An 18,034-nucleotide genomic window follows, 5' to 3' on the forward strand; every position below is an offset into this window, starting at 1 on the left:
CCATGTAAAATTGTTGGAAGGGGGAATATATGGACAAAATTGAAGAATGTAAAACAGTGTTTTTTGAAAGAGGTAAGGTGCATTTCTCATTTAAGGAGAATCTAATTTCAAATGGAACTTGAGAATTGAAGGATGTACATTTACATTTAAAATAAATTCATAGAAGGTCACTAGATGATATTTTATGATGGAGAAAGGAGAAAGGTAGGTGATGGGCATCCGAATTTGCTTCTCTTTTTTGAACCCATTTTCCAACTTTGAATACCCTTTCTCCCATATTTATATCATCCCATAACATGGTTTTCCTACAATTATGTATCTCTTTCCAAGGTAAAATATGCACATGATTATCTCATTTTAATTTTCATACTTATTTAGCAAGATAATAATTCAAAAGTTTATGATAACTAACCAAAAGCCATGGACGCTCATACAACTGTCTTTGGGGTCATCAATAGATCATTATTTTTCTTTAAAAGTGAGTACATATTTAAAAAGAAGAATGTTTAACAAATTCTATTTATAAGAATACCATATTTGAGTGTGTTGTACTCTCATATTCTAAAATTTATATATATTCAAAATTTTAATTTTGTAATGGTAAACTGTAGTTAGTATTTATCTCAACACATATTTCATTAAAATCTAAATTTAAGTACATAAATAAAATATTCATGATATGTTTAAATAATAATAAATGCCAAAAGCGTATTTAGGAGGTGTACTAATTCTAGTCGGTTGGTGATAGACATAGTGGTAGGATCAAAGTCAAGGAAGCAAAGAACTAATATTCCCTAGAGCTAATGCCCTTCTTAAAAAAAAAAATGATATTTAAAAAGTTTTGAAAATTGAAAAATAAGTAAACATTTTACGCACACACCCATGTAGTTCTTCCTTTAGGTCAGATAAAACCAATTACATCAAGGTAATATAGAATACTATACAACAATGAATATATAAATTACCATACTTAATTCATAGTATAAAGATAAATTTCTAAACATCCAATCTTATACCTCCATCATTCAATGATGCTACGATTTCATGATTTCTCCACTCTATATGAAATAAGAAAATGTGATATTGAAGTATCTAAAGTGGAAAAGTTTCTTCTAACCAAATCCTTGAAAGAATAAGATTTGGAGATGAATGTGCTCTAATACCCACTACTCTATGTAAGTGCACAACCAAATTGAGTGGTTTTCATTTGATATGAATTAATTGGATAATAAAAAAATGACATTAAATTTATTCTATATAAATAATAATAATGGCTTCTAATTCATAATGATATCATGCATGATCTATGTGATAATATCTGGAAATTTATCACCAAATTCCAGAGCATGTTTTCACAGAGTGATCTGCCCATTTTTAATTGTATGGCCAAGAAACTTGATACTTGTCTAAAATAATTCAATCTTTTTCTTGCTAAGAACTATTACATTGGTTTCGACAAGTTGTACAAATTTCTAGATATGTTTAAAGTAATCATGGACGTTTTTAGAAAATACAAGTATATCATCAATGTATACTAGTAACCAATCAAAATATGACTTGAAAATATTATCCATAACCTTCTGGAATTTGGAGGGGGCATGCTTTAGTCCGAAAGGCATGATGTTCTATTCATAGTGTCCTACTGGGACACTAAAAGCAGTCCTAAACTTATCATCTTCATTAATTTCCACCTGCCAAAATCATGATTTCATATAAAATTTAGAAAATACTTTAGCCCCTGCTATTCTTGCTAAAAGATTTCCTTTATGAGGAATGGGGTAAGTATCATTTGAGAGGATAGTATTAAGAGGTTTATAGTTTATGACCAGTCTTGGGATACCTCTTCACTATTCTGAATTTTTATTAACATAAAAACCATAGCAGTTCCAAGGACTGTTAGATTCTCTAATCAATATTCTTTCCAGGAGGCTTTCTATATCTTTTTGAGAGAGATCTTTATATTCTTTGTTCATAGGGATTTCTCTGCTCTTGCAAGGTTTCCCTTCATACTTATGTTTGTAGGGCAATTCTACAAAGTGTTGTTTTCAATGCCAAAATGCATTTGGTTCCTCAGCACAACATTCTTTTTCTATCTATGATCTCAGAGTTGAGATCCTTTGTTTAATTATAGGAGTCTGAAGATAGTCTCCTACCTTTATGGTGGTCTTTAGCTCCTTGAGCTCTTCAATTTTATTTTTTTCCTTTTCGATCTACTGCATTGCTTATAACATAGTAGACACTCTGGGAGTAGAGAAAAAAGGTAAACTTGATTGTTTGTAATTTTCCATCTGATCTTGATATAGATATAAAATAACCATCCTAGCCATTTTTCAATCTGGCTGATCCATGTGGCTCTACAGCTGCTAAAAATGCATTCCCCAAAATACAATCAACGGGAATGTTTGCAACAATAAATTTTAATTTGATACAATGCTCTTTAAAGACAATAGAGGCCTGAGGGACTTTATATAGTAGATCTTTGTTTCCTAACCCAATCACTTGCCTAAAGGATTTTACTTGGTACTTTGTAGATACTATTTTTGAATTTAGAACATTGACATCTGCCCTAGAGTCAATAAGTGTTCTTTGGGAAAACATTTCACCACTTATACAGATATCTAGCATAACATGATGTTGCTAATAATGGATAGCCATTACTCTCATGTCAGTGAATCCTATAGTATCATCCTTTTTTCGTTCAAATATTTCAATGTCTGGGTTAGTGTAGTATTCATCATATGCATCCTCATTCTCTTCCCTTTTTCTAACTCAGAGACCTATGCTTTTAGAAAGACAATCTCTTTTTTGAGATGATGAATCTCTTGGCTGAGTTCTCCTAATGTGAGGTTTTTGGTCTTAGAGTTCTGTTGGCTTCTTTGGAAAGTTCAAGTATTTCTTTCAAATCAGGCATCGATGAATAATGCCTTTGGTTCAGTTTTAGAGGCAGTCTTGCTACTCCTACCTTGATTTTTGTGCATTGTGCTTAGAAAAGTTTCTAGTAACTTTTCCTTCATTTCTCCTTCTCCCAATGATTTGATTATTGGCATTATGATACAGGTGTTGTCCTTGATGGCAACTCACTTAGAGGTATGATACAGGTGGCAACTCAATCAGATGACAGATCATAGTACAACAGGTCAAGAGAGAGGTATACGCAGGTTAACCTTGATGAAAGTGCTTATACACGTGTATGATCATAACATAAGACGCGTATACGTACACACATAGGTTCACAGAAGGAAAGGCGCGTACATGTCGGAAAACTATGTTTTGATCCGTGGTATTTCGTCCATGCTATTTTGGTATTGGTCCATGGTATTTGGTCTGAAGTGTTGACCCCAAGTATTGGGTCCAAGGTATTGGTTCTAAGTGGTTTTGGACCATGGTATTGAAAGAAGCCTAAAACTATATAAGGAGAAGATCATTAGGCCAAGGTGAAGAAGTACAAGTGATGAATATCTGATGAAGTGTGAGATCTAGTATGTTGGTTATGGGTTTGTGATGCTTGGCTCGATCTGAATTAAGGAGGATCCTATGCAGTTGATAAAGGTTGATGGACCGGGATCTTGAAGATTAAAATGTATGGTATGATCATGAGTAGATCAGAGTACTGACACATGTTTTATCCTTTATATATCTTATTGTATGGGTATATCTGAAGTTGGAAATTGCAGCGAAGGTATAAGTAATATCTTTAGATCTGTACGTGGGTTCTCTCTGGTGGAAGGGCATATACACACTGGTTTGACACAGTCAAGTAGCATATACATTATGAGATTTGATGTTTTTGGTTCTAGTGGTTGTTGCAGAGTTCTAGGCTCTGGTCTGTGTTCTGGTAACTGTGTTTTTGACAGGGTTTCAGTGATTTAGTATTGGGTGATTCAGAGATTGATGATGCAGGTATAGTCGATGATTGTATTGCAGTGGTGATTGCTATTTTATTCATGGATCTAGTCTAAAAATTTATGAAAAGTGGTCCCTGGAAGAAAATAGAAGGTTGTAGCCTTCTGTATGCCAGCACCTACGTACTAGTACATCAGCTAGTACAAGAGCTAAGGGGGTTGTAGCTCCCTTCCAGGAGAAACTGGAGAATGAGAGAAGGTTGTCGCCTTCTGCAGGTAGAAGCCTGCGTACTGGTATAAGAGTACACCAGTACATAAATATTGTAAAAAGAAGTTTCTTATTAAAAGAAGATAGAGACGACTTGCAGTGGGTGGTTTTCACCCACATTGGGTTTCCACCTTATATCATGGTGTTCATGTGTGCTTCCTGTGTGTGATGATCTGTTCTATTTTACTGCTCCTGTTTACTGTTCATATGGTTAATAATGTTCTGATGCACTCATTAAGGATCAAATAACTGAATCATAAGTTTACTGGATATACGCTTGTTGCATTACACATAGTTGTGTATACAAGCGGTTTTCCTTAACTGAAGTAGCGTATATGAATCTGAATATGGAAATGAAAAAGCTATATTGATTTGATAATAGTGATTCACCCCCCTCTCAGTATTATTTCCAACATCGATCTGGGCAAGTAGCTTTGTTTCTGCATCATCCATGGTTTGTTCCATGAGAATCTTCTCCTTTGGCTGAGAAACATGGTCTTCATTAGATGGGATTTCTAATTTAGTGCTTGATTCACATTGACAGTTGTTTGAATGAGTGAAGTCACACTCATTCATGGGCATGTTTAATTCTTTATCAGAGCATTCTGAAGAAGAACTTTAAGAGGATTCAGATGTTGAACAAAGTTGTCGTTGTTGTATCTATTCTCTGAATGAGATGTTTGGACAATTTTCAGATTTTTGATTCTTAGAACCATAGTTACAATGTAGGGTTGGCACCATGCCTTCAGTTTTTTCTGTCCTTTTCTTCTTTGCAGATTCAAAGGACTTCTTCCCTATGTTTCTCTTAGATTCTTCTGATAAAGGACATCGACTGGAGGTATGTCTAGGCTAGCCACAGAGCCATCAAATAAATTTATTCCAATGATCTTTCTTATGTATCTGCAAATGAATATCCTTGGGTTCATAGTAATGTGTTTTCGAAACATAACTATAGTATCCTTTCTTGGTCCCTTTTCTTTTCCTCTGTGGATATTTTATGTATTCTTGTCTTTTTTCTTTCTTGGCCTTCTTTTTATATTTTCTTATTTTTGCTATGGGGTCATCTATAGCAAGACCATACTTGTTACAGATGGATTTGTTGTCTAGTAATCTTGACATCTTCTACATAGATTTATTAACTTTCATACTACTACATAAATTTACCAGAACTTTTGTTATAATGTTGTATATTTCTCCCCAACTAAAGGATTCAAAAGGCAACTGAAAAGCATCTTGTTGTCTTCGATAACCTACAAATTTTGAAGGCAATGCTGCTAAGAAGATTTGTTTCCACAAGAGATTTTTGCTATCTTTAACCTCATATATTCTCTGAATCCAGTCTCTATGAAAATCTTCATAATGAGACATTTTATTACATTTAATATTCATGAGAATTATCTCATGCTTATTGGCAAGCTCAAGTTCTCCTCCACACCAATGTTCTAAAATGAATGAAGTTAGTGCCCCAAACATATTACTTTGTGGATCTCTGTTAGGTCGCTATAATACTAGTGATTCCCCCATTAGTATTGTCATTGTATCCCTTATTGTTATTGTTGTGCCCCTATTGTCCCCATATTGTTATTATTGTGCCCCATAAAATACCACTATTGTTATTTTTGTGCCTTTGTATTATTATTGTTAGGTCGGCTTGGTTCTATTGTGTCCCCTTAGACTCCTATATATAGAAAGGAGGTTTTGTCATTTGAATCATCCAAAAATTATTCATTTGTGTAATGTAAAGGAGGTTTCCCCCTCAAAGAGGCTTATTTCTAAGGCGTTGATATATCTTTTATATCTTTTTGTGAGCTGGTTTCATAACATTTGGTATCAAAGCTTTGGATTCTAGGTTTTCATTTCTCCAAACAAGTCATCATGGAATTTTCATTATATATTTTTCTCATCTATGTTTCAGAAGCCAAAAAAAAAGACCCATTTGAGAGGACACCATGTTGAACCTCACGTCCAAATTTCAGAGCTTGTCTCACTATATTTTGGAGATATGAACTGAAGAATGTAGGGTTTTTCAAGCTCCAGAATTTTCACTAAAACAGAGCATCGTTCGATTTTCGCTATAACTCTTTTGCTACAAAGTTTTAGAAGCTAAAAAAGAAAACCCATTTTAGAAGAGGTTGGTCTCAACCTCGGCTATGAATTTTAGATCCTGTCACCCTATATTTTTAGAGATATAGTCTGAGGAAGTTAGGGCTTTTGCAGACCCCCGAATTACATTCCAAACAGGTCACCATGGGAAAATCGTCATAGCTGTCTCTCTGAGCATCAGATTGAAATTTTGTAATAAGTTACTGAAAGAGGACAAACTATAGTTTCTCGCATATAAGTTTTAGATCCAAAGGTGAAACCAGTGACACGTGGAACTTCATACGAATTCCCTCTTTCGAAAAGGTATATAATTAGGTCACCGTGGAAGGTTTGGCATAACTCTTCCTTGGAGAATTCAATTTTGATCAGACTGGTGGCATTAGAAAGAGGACATAGTGGGCTACTACAGATCACGATTTCAGAACTGGGAGTTCCAATGTTGTAGAGGTACATCAGATTCAATATCTATCTCGTACAAAGAAAAAACTAAGGTGTGTATTTTTTTAAATTTTTGCGTAAGCTTGGTTTGAAAAATTATTTTGAAGAAATTCAAAGGGCATGGTGAAGCATTATTATCAGTAATTGATGCCTCAAAGAAAGAAAATGGAAACACCTACTAAGCAACCTGAAAGCTCTAGCATGACTCATGAAGAAGAGGAGGAAATGCAACATGATATATCAATATTACGAAACCAAGTGCAACAAATTTCACTCACACAAAAGGTAACAAAAAATAAGATGGATGGTTTAAAGAAAGATGTAGAAGCTAATATGGATGGTTTAAAAAAGGGGGGTAGAAGCTACGATGAATGACTTGGAAGCTAAGATGGATGGCATGGAAACTAAGATGGACGATTTGAAGACAGGAATGGAAGATTTGAAGACAAATTTGACAAAGTTTCTACAAGAAATGCTTACTAATGGCGAAAGGGTAGTAAAGGAAACTTGTGATGAGGAAAAAATAAATGTTAATCACGATTTCATAGACTGTAACATTGGATCAAAGAACCACCATGCTCCAAAGATCGATATGAGGAAGTTTGATGGCAAGGATACCGGAACATGGATACTACAGATGGAGCAAAATTTCGATCTCGATAATGTGCAAAACATAGAAAAGGTGCGCGTTGTAACTTTATATTTGGGACCAAATCAGTTTGTATGGTATTGAGGGCTTTGCTCTAGTAAAAAAATTGTCACTTGGGCTATTTTTACGGATGAAATATCAAACACTTTTTTAGCCAATTGATGAATCTCAAACAAAAGGGTTCAATGATGGAACACATTGAGGACTTCCAAAAATTGAATATAAGGGTAAAAGATATTCTAGAGGAGCATAAGATTGATATGTTCATAGGGACTTTAAAAGATAACATCCAACATGAGGTTCGCCTTTAGGAACCAGATTCATTGGAGAAGGCATTCAGGTTGGCAAGAAAAATGCAAAGAAAAATTATGGCAACAAGGAAGCCTACCACTCATAATCATAAAGATGGAAGTGTTGCTGCCCCTAGCTATCCACAACCTACAAGCTTGACACCACAACAATTGGAACAAAAAAGAGCAAAAGGGCTTTGTTACAGTTGTGATAACAAATACACTAAAGGTCATAAGTGTGCCGAGAAGAAATTATTTTACATAGATTGTGAAGAGGAGGAAGAAAAGGAACAATAAACGTCAAAAGAAGAGGATATACCATATCTTGTAATGCATTGGCTGGAATTACCACTCCTCAAACTATCAAGATAGAAGGGCATATCAAGAAGAAAAAGGTAATAGTGTTGATTGATTTGGGAAGTACCCATAATTTTATTCATTATAAGGTAGCCAAAGAATTGAATTTCTTCCTATATCCAGCACCAGATTGTCAAGTGATGTTTGCAAGTGGAGGAACCATAATTTGCTCAGGAAAGTGCCATAATATCAAGCCATCCATGGGAGAATATGTATTGAATAGCCCAATCCTTTCCATTCCAATGGGTGGTGCTAATGTTGTATTAGGAGTCCAATGGCTACAATCCTTGGGTACAATAGCTTTTAATTTTCATGAACTTTTCATGAAATTCTCTTCAGAAGGAAAGGAAATGGAATTAAGGGTTATCACAGGGAAACTAGGAAAGATAATCAGCTCTAATGGAATGACAAAGCTTCTAAAGAAAGAAGAATGATACATAATTGCACAATTATGTTCACTAGAGGTTCCCACATCAAAATCATCCATTTCTCCAGATCTCCAAAATGTCGTGGATAATCATTCCAAGGTATTCGAGACTCCCAAAGGCCTCCCACCTATTCGTGATCAGGATCATGCTATTAATTTGATTCCAGGAAGTGTTCCTCCAAACATCATGCCTTACATGTATCCCTATGTCCAAAAGAGTGAAATTGAACGTATGGTTGCAGAAATGCTAGAGGCTGGTATAATTCAACTTAGTCAAATTCCTTTTGTGCTCCAATAGTATTGGTTCACAAGAAGGTTGGATGATGGCACATGTGTCCATATTATAGGTAGCTCAATAAGCTCACTATTAAAGATAAATTTCCCATTCCTGTCATTGATGAATTATTGGATGAATTGCATGGATCAATTTACTTCACCAAGTTGGGTCTTTGTTCAAGATATCATCAAATCAAAATGAAGACTGAAGACATTCCAAAGACAAGATTTAGAACTCATGAGGGTCATTATGAATTTTTTGGTCATGCCTTTTGGCCTTATTAATGCACCTTCTACATTTCAAGGTTTGATGAATTCCATTTTAAAACCCTTCCTTAGAAAATTTGTGTTAGTATTTTTTGATGATATACTAATCTACAACAAGTCTTGGAAGGATCATGTCCAACATGTTGACATGGTGCTCAAACTATTGGAGGAGAAACAATTATATGCAAAAATGTCCAAATGTTTCTTTGGAGTACAAGAGGTGGAATATTTGGGTCATATTGTATCTCATGAACGTGTTAGGGTAGACCCTAGAAAAATTAAAACCATTAAGGAATGGAAAATCCCCACATCCATAAAGCATCTACGAGGATTTCTCGGGTTGACAGGGTATTATTGCAAGTTTGTTAAGAATTGTGGGAGAATTGTAGCACCTCTAACAACATTATTGAAGAAAGATGCATTCTCATGGACTCCAAAAGCAACGAAGGCCTTTAAACATCTTAAAGAGGCAATGTGCCAAGCACCAGTCATAGCTACACCGAACTTCACAAAAACCTTTATTGTGGAATGTGATGCCTCAGGAAATGGAATTGATGTTGTTTTAATGCAAGAACAAAGAACCATTGCTTTTGAAAGTCATCCAATCAAAGGAAAGTATTTACACAAAGCTATTTATGAGAAGGAAATGCTGGCAATACTACATGCACTTAAGAAATGGCAACCCTACCTAATGGGAAGACACTTCAAGGTAAAAAAAGATCACGATAGTCTTAGATACTTTTTGGAAAATAGATTATCTTCAAAAGAGCAGCAAAAGTTGGTCACGAAGATGTTGGGTTATGACTTTGAAATCATATAAAAAAAAGGGAACCAAAATGTTGTCGCAGATGCACTCTCAATAAAGGATGAGGATGTGGAAGCATTTCTTTGCGCCATTTCTATTATCCAACCAGATTGGTTAAACGAAGCAAAGGATGAACGTAAGAATGACGAGGAAGTGTGGGCACTCATTCAAAAGATGCAACAAGATCCCAGTACATCTGATACATTTAGGTGGAAAAATGATTCATTATGGTACAAGGATCGGTTATACCTATGTAAGAATTCCCAATTCAAACATAAGATTCTTAAGGAAATGCACACCTCTCCCTTATGAGGGCACTTAGGATTTCTAAGAACCTACCACATGGTTAAGAAGGATTTTTTTTGGGATGGCCTTAAATCAGATATTCAAAAGTTTGTGGCAGAATGTTTGGTTTGCCAACAAAATAAAGTTGAAACAATTAAGACCCCGGGACTATTACAACCCTTATCCATTCCAAGCCAATGTTGGCAGGAGGTTTCAATGGATTTTGTCATAGGTTTACCCATGTCCAGAGGAAAGAGTGTTATCATGGTGGTAATTGATAGACTTACCAAGTATGCACACTTTTGTGCATTATCTCAGCCATTTAAAGCGAGTATAGTTTCTACTACATTTATGGAAACAATTCAAAAGCTACATAGAAATCCAAAGATTATTGTAAGTGACAGAGATCCCATTTTCACTGGAAAATTTTGCACAGAATTATTTTCTTGTCTTTGGACTCAATTAGCTCATAGCTCATCTTATCATCCTCAATCTGATGGGCAAACTGAGATAGTAAACAAATGTTTGGAAGGATATATTCGTTGCTATGTATCTGATAAATAGACACAATGGGTCAAATGGTTTCCTCTGGCTGAATGGTGGTATAACACTTCCTTCCATACTGCAACAAAAATGACGCCATTTATAGCACTTTATGGATATCATCCACCATCCATCACATCATATTTAAGATAAAATTCTAAGGTTCAGGCAACGAAAGATCACATCGAGCATCAAAAACAAGTTCTCCAACTCTTAAAGAATAACCTTACCTTGGCATAGAATAGAATGAAACAACAGGTGGATCAACATCACAACGAAATAATTTTTGATGCAGGTGATTGGGTATTCCTACGGCTACAAGCATATAAACAAATTTTCCTCAAGAAAGCTAAGAATGATAATAAATTATCACCAAAGTATTATGGTCTGTACTAGGTGTTGCAAAAGATAGGTACCATGGTTGATAAAAATTGGAACTTCCTGCAGCTTCCTGAGTGCACCCAGTTTTCCATGTTTCATGCTTAAGGAAGGTTATAGGTGATAAATTTCCAGTTCAAACAATATTGCCAGAACTTGATGAGGAAGGAAAAATCATATTGGAACCTGAAGCAGTCAAAGAAATAAGAACTTGACAGCTACGAAATTGATCAATTTCAGAGTATCTCATCAAGTGGAAGAACTTACCATTTGAAGATTCCACATGGGAGGATGACAATTTTATACAAAAGCACCTAAAACTACTCAAGTGTTGAGGACAACACTTTTTTGAAGGAGAGGGGCATGTCAGGTCCCTATAATACTAGTGATTCCCCCATTAGTATTGTCATTGTATCCCTTATTATTATTGTTGTGCCCCTATTGTCCCCATATTGTTATTATTGTGCCCCATAGAATCCCACTATTGTTATTTTTGTGCCTTTTTATTATTATTGCTAGGTCAGCTTGGCCATATTGTGTCCCCTTGGACTACTATATATAGAAAGGAGGTTTTGTCATTTGAATCATCCAAGAATTGTTCATTTGTGTAATGTAAAGGAGGTTTCCCCCTCGAAGAGGCTTATTTCTAAGGCATTGATCTATCTTTTCTATCTTTTTGTGAGCTGGTTTCATAACAATCTCCATCAAAATTATGAATGATATCTCTTGCTTCATATTTCAAGATTTCATTTTCCATTTTTTCCACTATTGTTGGTGACGACTCTATTTCCCCTCATCTCAACAAAGTTCTACTAAAGCATTGAACAATAGATTTACAAGCTTCTATTTCATTTTTTCCCCTCATGAGCATGAGCTTGTATTATGTAAACATAAGATCTATCGTTTGTCGAATTTGAGCAACACTCATATTGTCAATATTCCATTCTCTATGTGGTTCAAGATGGAAGTTATGTGTTTCTGGAAGTTTCGCTTTTCCACTGAGATCAGGTGTTGGATACCTAGTATATTGACTTTCGAGAGGTTCATAGATAGGGAACATATGTGGTTTTGAGATTTTAGGTTGCTCTACTTCTTTAAACAGTGAGGAGATAGTCATTGGCTCAGATTTTTCTTTGGCCATTTTTTTAGGGCAGAGAGAAGGAAATCTATCCACAGGTTTAACATGATGCTGAATATTTACAGATCTCTTGAATAAAGAAAAAATAGGAATTGGTTTGTCTTTGGGGACTATATGAAGTTTATCAAATTTTTCAGATAGTTCTTTAGTAGATTCCTGAGTAGATTGTTTTCCCATATCTACTTTCCTTTCACCATCTTCTATCCTTGTTAAGGATTCTTTATCAAAACCTTTCAATATGGTAGTGGAATAGTTCACATCATTCAGAGTTCTATTAATACTATTGACACAGACTTGTATACTGTCAAAATATTTTTTAACTTCAATAGACTTTATGCAATTCATTTCTAGCCCTTTAACTATTGTATTTGTCTAGTTTATCTATTCACTAGCTTTCTGTATTCTACCATCAACGGCAAGGGCACTATCATCTTTTATGAGCAATGGAATGGCTTTAGCACTGTTCTGTGCTTCTCCTAATACAATGCCTTTGTAAGGAGGGAAGGTGGTAGGAGTTTCAATTTTACTTCCATCTATGGAAATCCAGGAATGTTTTGTTGAGGATGATTTAGCATCTGCCATTTGTACAACTGTATTTTCTTGCTTCCCCTTCCATTCATAAAAATACAACCAGACATTGTTATTTTGCATGTATGTTTTCCAATCATGGGATAATCTAATTTTTTCTGGGTATGGGGTGGTAAGGTCAAAACTTTTAGCCTCATGATGAGTCTATAAATCCTAATTAAGCATATTTTTCATCCATTGATGATCAATTGTATGCTTCCTACATCCTTCCATAGCTGAAAAGAACTTGTGCAATTTTTGTTTTGATGGCTTCTTACAATCAGAAGGCACAAAGTTGTCAAATCTAGATTGAGGGATTATTTCATCAAGTTGTTCCAGATATCCTAGACCATAGCGAGGCATTCCAGTAGGATGCATTTTGCTAAACATGTCTTTGAGGCAGGGGTCTTCATTTTCCAAAGATTGAGGCACATGTATCATTAATACATGATCAGTATCATGAGAGAAAGGTATTTCAGAACACTTAGGGTTTGGACACAGAGTGAATTTGTAGGAGGAGAAACTCTTTTCCTTGGATGGTGGTTCTCATGTATGATAGAATCAAAAAGGCTACTAAGATTTACCTTTTGATTGCATCTTGGGCAAATGACTTACAGGGATGAAAAATTTACAATCTGGGCATATCCAAATAGATCTATATGAGGGAAATTTGCAGATGGTGTAAAATAACTAGCAGTATCTACTACTTGTGGATCAATATACATGGATGATGCTTTGCAAGCTAAATTGATTCTTCTGCATTCTATTATAGATCTTCTAGGAAAGGATACTACAACAGATGATGGTCCTTCTTGTATATCAACAAAAGTAATCTTTTGCAATGTTGGAGGTTTTGGGTTATCAACGACCCAATGTTCTGGGAAACTTAGGTCCTCCCATTTGTTAATTTGATGTTCTATCTTTTGATTCTAGGTATCTATTAGAACAACAACACTAGATTTGGACTCTTTGCTAGGAGCATGGGGAACTGCAGGGTAGAGTTGTGTGTCTAAAACAATCACGAGTTTGAATGGCAATATTATTTCTCTTTTTCTTCATATCAAACCCTGTTGTTTGAATTTGTGGTGGTAAAATATGCTTGATGTGATCATCAAATGTATATATAGAAAAGTTGGGATAGCAATAAAAGTATACTGGTCCATTTGATAATGGAGGAACCATTCCTCCTATCAATGAATCTGAATACTTGTTATGTGTCAGATCTCTGACTGTGACAAGAAAAAAAGTATTCAGTCCTCTATGGACTAAGGGATTGATCCCTACCCTTATGCACCCTAGATGCAAATATTTGGTTCCCAATCTTTTGGCTTCTATTGGATTATATGGGCCTGACCCAGGTTCGAAAGAATTATCTAACCAAGCAAATCCCATAGCTATCGGCCCTTTCACCAATAGACCGCGAAGGACGGATAGAGATCTCACCTAAGGTAGCAGGGGAGGGTGCTGGAACTAGGTTTCCACACCCTTGGGATGTCTAGATGTGGTCTTGGAGGTTTTGTGCAGTGTTCCACAACTTTGCACTTCTCTGCTTCGTGCAAGCCCGAACCCAGGATTATCCTTACTACTTATTACTGTGCTATTTATGTATTCAATCTACTTATTATGGTATTTAAGCAAACATTTATTAGAGTCAACCAGTTTGTGCAATTAGAATCTACACAGATTCATATATTCAGAATAGAAACATATGAGCATAGATCAAACAGTATAGCAACCATACAAAGGCCAGATCCATGATAATTCAGATTTAACACATAATTTCATAAACATTTATCTTTATTTAGATTCTTCCCCAATATATCCAAATCCACCATGCGCACTCAGCTGTAACGGTCTGCGCACATAGCTACCGACTCTTTCAGGACTCTGTGCACATAGCTACAGAGCCTCTATCTACTACCCAAACCCTTGACTCAGACTTATAGACACTTCAAAACTTTCCTTCTCAGAAACCAATTACACCTTAGACCCAAGATTACATACAAAAACTATCTTTCCCCCATAGAGCCTCGCTCTATTTATACCTCTCTATGGTTCACAGACCAACTTACTTCCTATTAATTTATGTTATTTTTTGGGTGGACAACCCTTTGACTCGACCTTTTACACTTCATGCTCTGCATATTTCGGAGTTTTACAATATTTTTATCCTAATTTCTAGGCTAACAGACCCAAAACTGTTACGCGGGTCCTTCGCTACCCAACAGTCCCCCAACACAATCATTGTGACTCGTCCTGAGTCACTTCTTGGTGCCGTGAAACGCATTGCCATGGCTTCGTGGTTCACTTACCTCTGAGTGATGCTCGTCGTCCTACTGCTTCCTTGGTGTCTCCTACAACGTGTCTTCTGGCTCCTACTTCCGTGTATTGACCACTTCCTACACCAATGATGCTCATTCTGCTCTGCTCGGTTAACACAGAATACCCCCTCCTAGGATTTTAGCTCAAGCGGGGTAGTCGCATACGCAACCTTCTTCTACCATTGCAGCTACTTCCAACCTTCATATCTGCTCTTCGCCCTATCTACTACAGCTTGTGTTGCAATTTTTCAAGACCATTGCTGCTGTCCATGAGATCCGACTTCTTAATATCTTTCAGAGACGACTTAGTAACTTCATTTTCACCCGTGGTCTCTGTTTTCCCCTTCTTTCACTGAATTAGTGTAGTGTGCCGACCGACCCACGGCATCCGGACCAGTTTTACTTCATCTCTCTCTTCTTTCGGTACATCGTCTGCAATTGTAGGTTGCAGGATGCCCGCGGTGGTCACCACCCTGCTCTTTAGATAGTTCATCGGCCATATCACCACCCTCGGGCTTACTCCTTATGCAGAGATAAGAAACAACTCCATAGCAATACTTAGCATATGTTTTGCAGAAGTATAGTTCCACCAATGGATGTCCCTTAGTGATTTATAAGCACTTCAAATTTCAAATCCCCTAGTTCCCACCTTTTGTAGCATTCCCATGGATATTCTATGGTAGCTCATGCCACATCTGACTCGTACCTCTGCTCTTAAATGCCTGCCGCCCACTCCCTTTCACCATAATGTATACATCTTGTTGTGAATAGTGATCTGAATAGTCACCTCTGCTCAGAGTAATGCAGCGGCACCCATCTAACCACGCGACCACGATCTTGATGATGAGCTTGATTGACATGTCTCCTCGCATTCACGCCTTTTTCCCCCAGACTGCTTTACTGTCCCATGCTCTCTCTCAACTAGTTGGAACGGTGAGACTATCCCTCGAACAGTTAGTCAGGAAGCCACCCCGCCCATATAGAGGTTCAGGTGACTACCATTTACTCAGCTCGGGAATGGGTCCCCATTAAGTTTTGCTAGCTGAACCATGCCCCCTTCGATAACTTCTTTGATGACATAGGGTCCCAACCAATGCATTCATAATTTGCCAAGGAATTTCTCAAATTTACTACCGTATAGTAGTACTAGATCATTCTCCCTGAAAGTGTGTGCCTTGATATGTCAATCATGCCATGTTTTTTCGCACTATCTTTTTACTTGCTGATGGAATCCAACCAACAACCATTCCTCTTGCAATTCTCCGAGCTACGCGAGACTCTCCTACAAAGCCTCGTGGTCTGCCATACCGGTGATTACCGCTATCCGCAGACTAGGCACAATATATTCCATTGGCATAACGACCTCCTAGCCATAGACTAACCAAAACGGCATCTAGCCTGTCAACTTTTTGCATGTAGTGTTGTATGCCCATAGCACAGCAGGGATACACAAGTCCCAGTCATTTCACCTTTCATTACAGACCTTGGTCAATGTGGTTTCCAAGATTTTGTTGAATGCCTCCACAGTCCCATTCACTTGCGAATGGTATGGCGTACTCTGCTGGTGATATATCTGGAATTATTCAGTGAGGGCGCTGATTGTTTCATTCAAAAAATGCGTTTCGTGATCACTCATGAGGATTTTGGGACACCCAAATCTTGTCAGTACGTTCTCGAACAAAAACATCATAGTTGTTGTAGTCATGCAATCCTTAACCAGCTATGCCTCGGCCCATCGGGTCAAGTAAATTGTCGCAGTGATGATATAACGCGTGCCTGTTTTTCCTCACGGCTCGATAGGTCCTACGAAGTCAATTGCCCACTTTTTGAAGGGCTGTAGCGTCATCTATGGCTGGAGCAACATTTGATCTCTCTGTGATGGTTTCCCCGTCCATTGGCATACATCGCAGGCTCGACAATGCGCTTTTGAATCCTGATGTAGTGTAGGCCACCATGGTCCTGCACGAAGGATTTTCTGGCTGTGGCATGACCCACGTAATGTTCGCCAGTAATCCCCCATGTGCCTCGGCCAAGATCTATCTGCACTCGAACTTCGGGACATATCGGAGCAATATCTCGTCTATTCCCATTTTGTAGAGCTGACTAGCAATCATGGTGAAGTCTAATGTATGTATCACCAATTCCTTCTTCTACTGAACAGAGTATCCCTGCAGCACAGTTCTTGTAGTTAAGAAACAGATTATATCTTCAAAGTGACCATCCACAACGTAAACTACATATAGCTGAGCATTCAGAAGTCTGTCCTCTAGATTTTTGGGTTCTTCGCCGATCTCGATTTGGGATAGGTGATCTAGGCCTGCATCTGGACATCTCGGTTTGACGATGACCTCAAAGTCATACTCTTGGAATAACAACAACCATCTACAAATACATCCCCCCAACAGAGGCTTATTCATTAGGTATTTCAACGCTGAGTGATTGGTAAACATCTTAAAGTAACCTCCAAGTAGATAGTGGGAGAATTTTTGGAGCGCGTATACCATCGCTAATCCCTCGCACTTAGTAGTGGAATAATTCCTCTCTGCTTTTGACTACTGGCTACTTGCGAATGCAATTGGGTGGTCAATTCCTTCTGCTCTTGGTTGGGTAAGTACCACCCCCAATGCGATACATGACGCATCGACATGCACATGAAATTCGACATCCCATGTTGGAAAGACCAATATAGGGGCTGATGCCATATTTTCCTTAAGTGTCTGCAGACTTTTATCACTTTCCTCATTCCAGCAATAAGTAACATCCTTCTTCAGTAATTGTTCCATCGGAGCTGTGATCTGGGCATAGCTTTTGATGAACTTTCGATAGTAGCTAGTGTGTTCGAGTGTGGCACATAATTGCTTGACACCTCGCGGTGCTTGCAGATTGAGTATCACGACGATCTTTGCCAGATCCACCATTAGGCTGTGATGACAGACCACATGTCCCAACAGGTTTCCAAATAGGACAAGGAAAGTACACTTCTTCAAATTTAAAGCAATCTGGTGTCGGCGGCAAGTATCCAAAATTAACCGTAAGCTCGCTACGTGCTTCTTAACCAACCCTAACACGGTCCAGTCTTC

At 37.2% G+C, this 18,034-nt stretch overlaps 1 protein-coding gene across 1 annotated transcript in view; it reads left to right on the forward strand.

The window, feature by feature from the left end:
* The window catches only part of LOC149261661 (MADS-box protein CMB1-like), a 195,724-nt gene that overhangs the window by 142,905 nt on the left and 34,785 nt on the right, over positions 1-18,034 (forward strand). Inside the window, exons 3-4 of the mRNA XM_089370294.1 lie at positions 12,989-13,000; positions 17,918-17,927. Coding sequence (XP_089226420.1) covers positions 12,989-13,000; positions 17,918-17,927 — 22 coding nt within the window. The remainder of the gene's footprint in view (positions 1-12,988; positions 13,001-17,917; positions 17,928-18,034) is intronic.

This window comes from Pinus tabuliformis, chromosome 6, assembly GCF_031772625.1.
Source record: "Pinus tabuliformis cultivar Carrire ecotype Pingquan chromosome 6, CPIR1, whole genome shotgun sequence".
Classification (NCBI taxonomy): Eukaryota; Viridiplantae; Streptophyta; class Pinopsida; order Pinales; family Pinaceae; genus Pinus; species Pinus tabuliformis.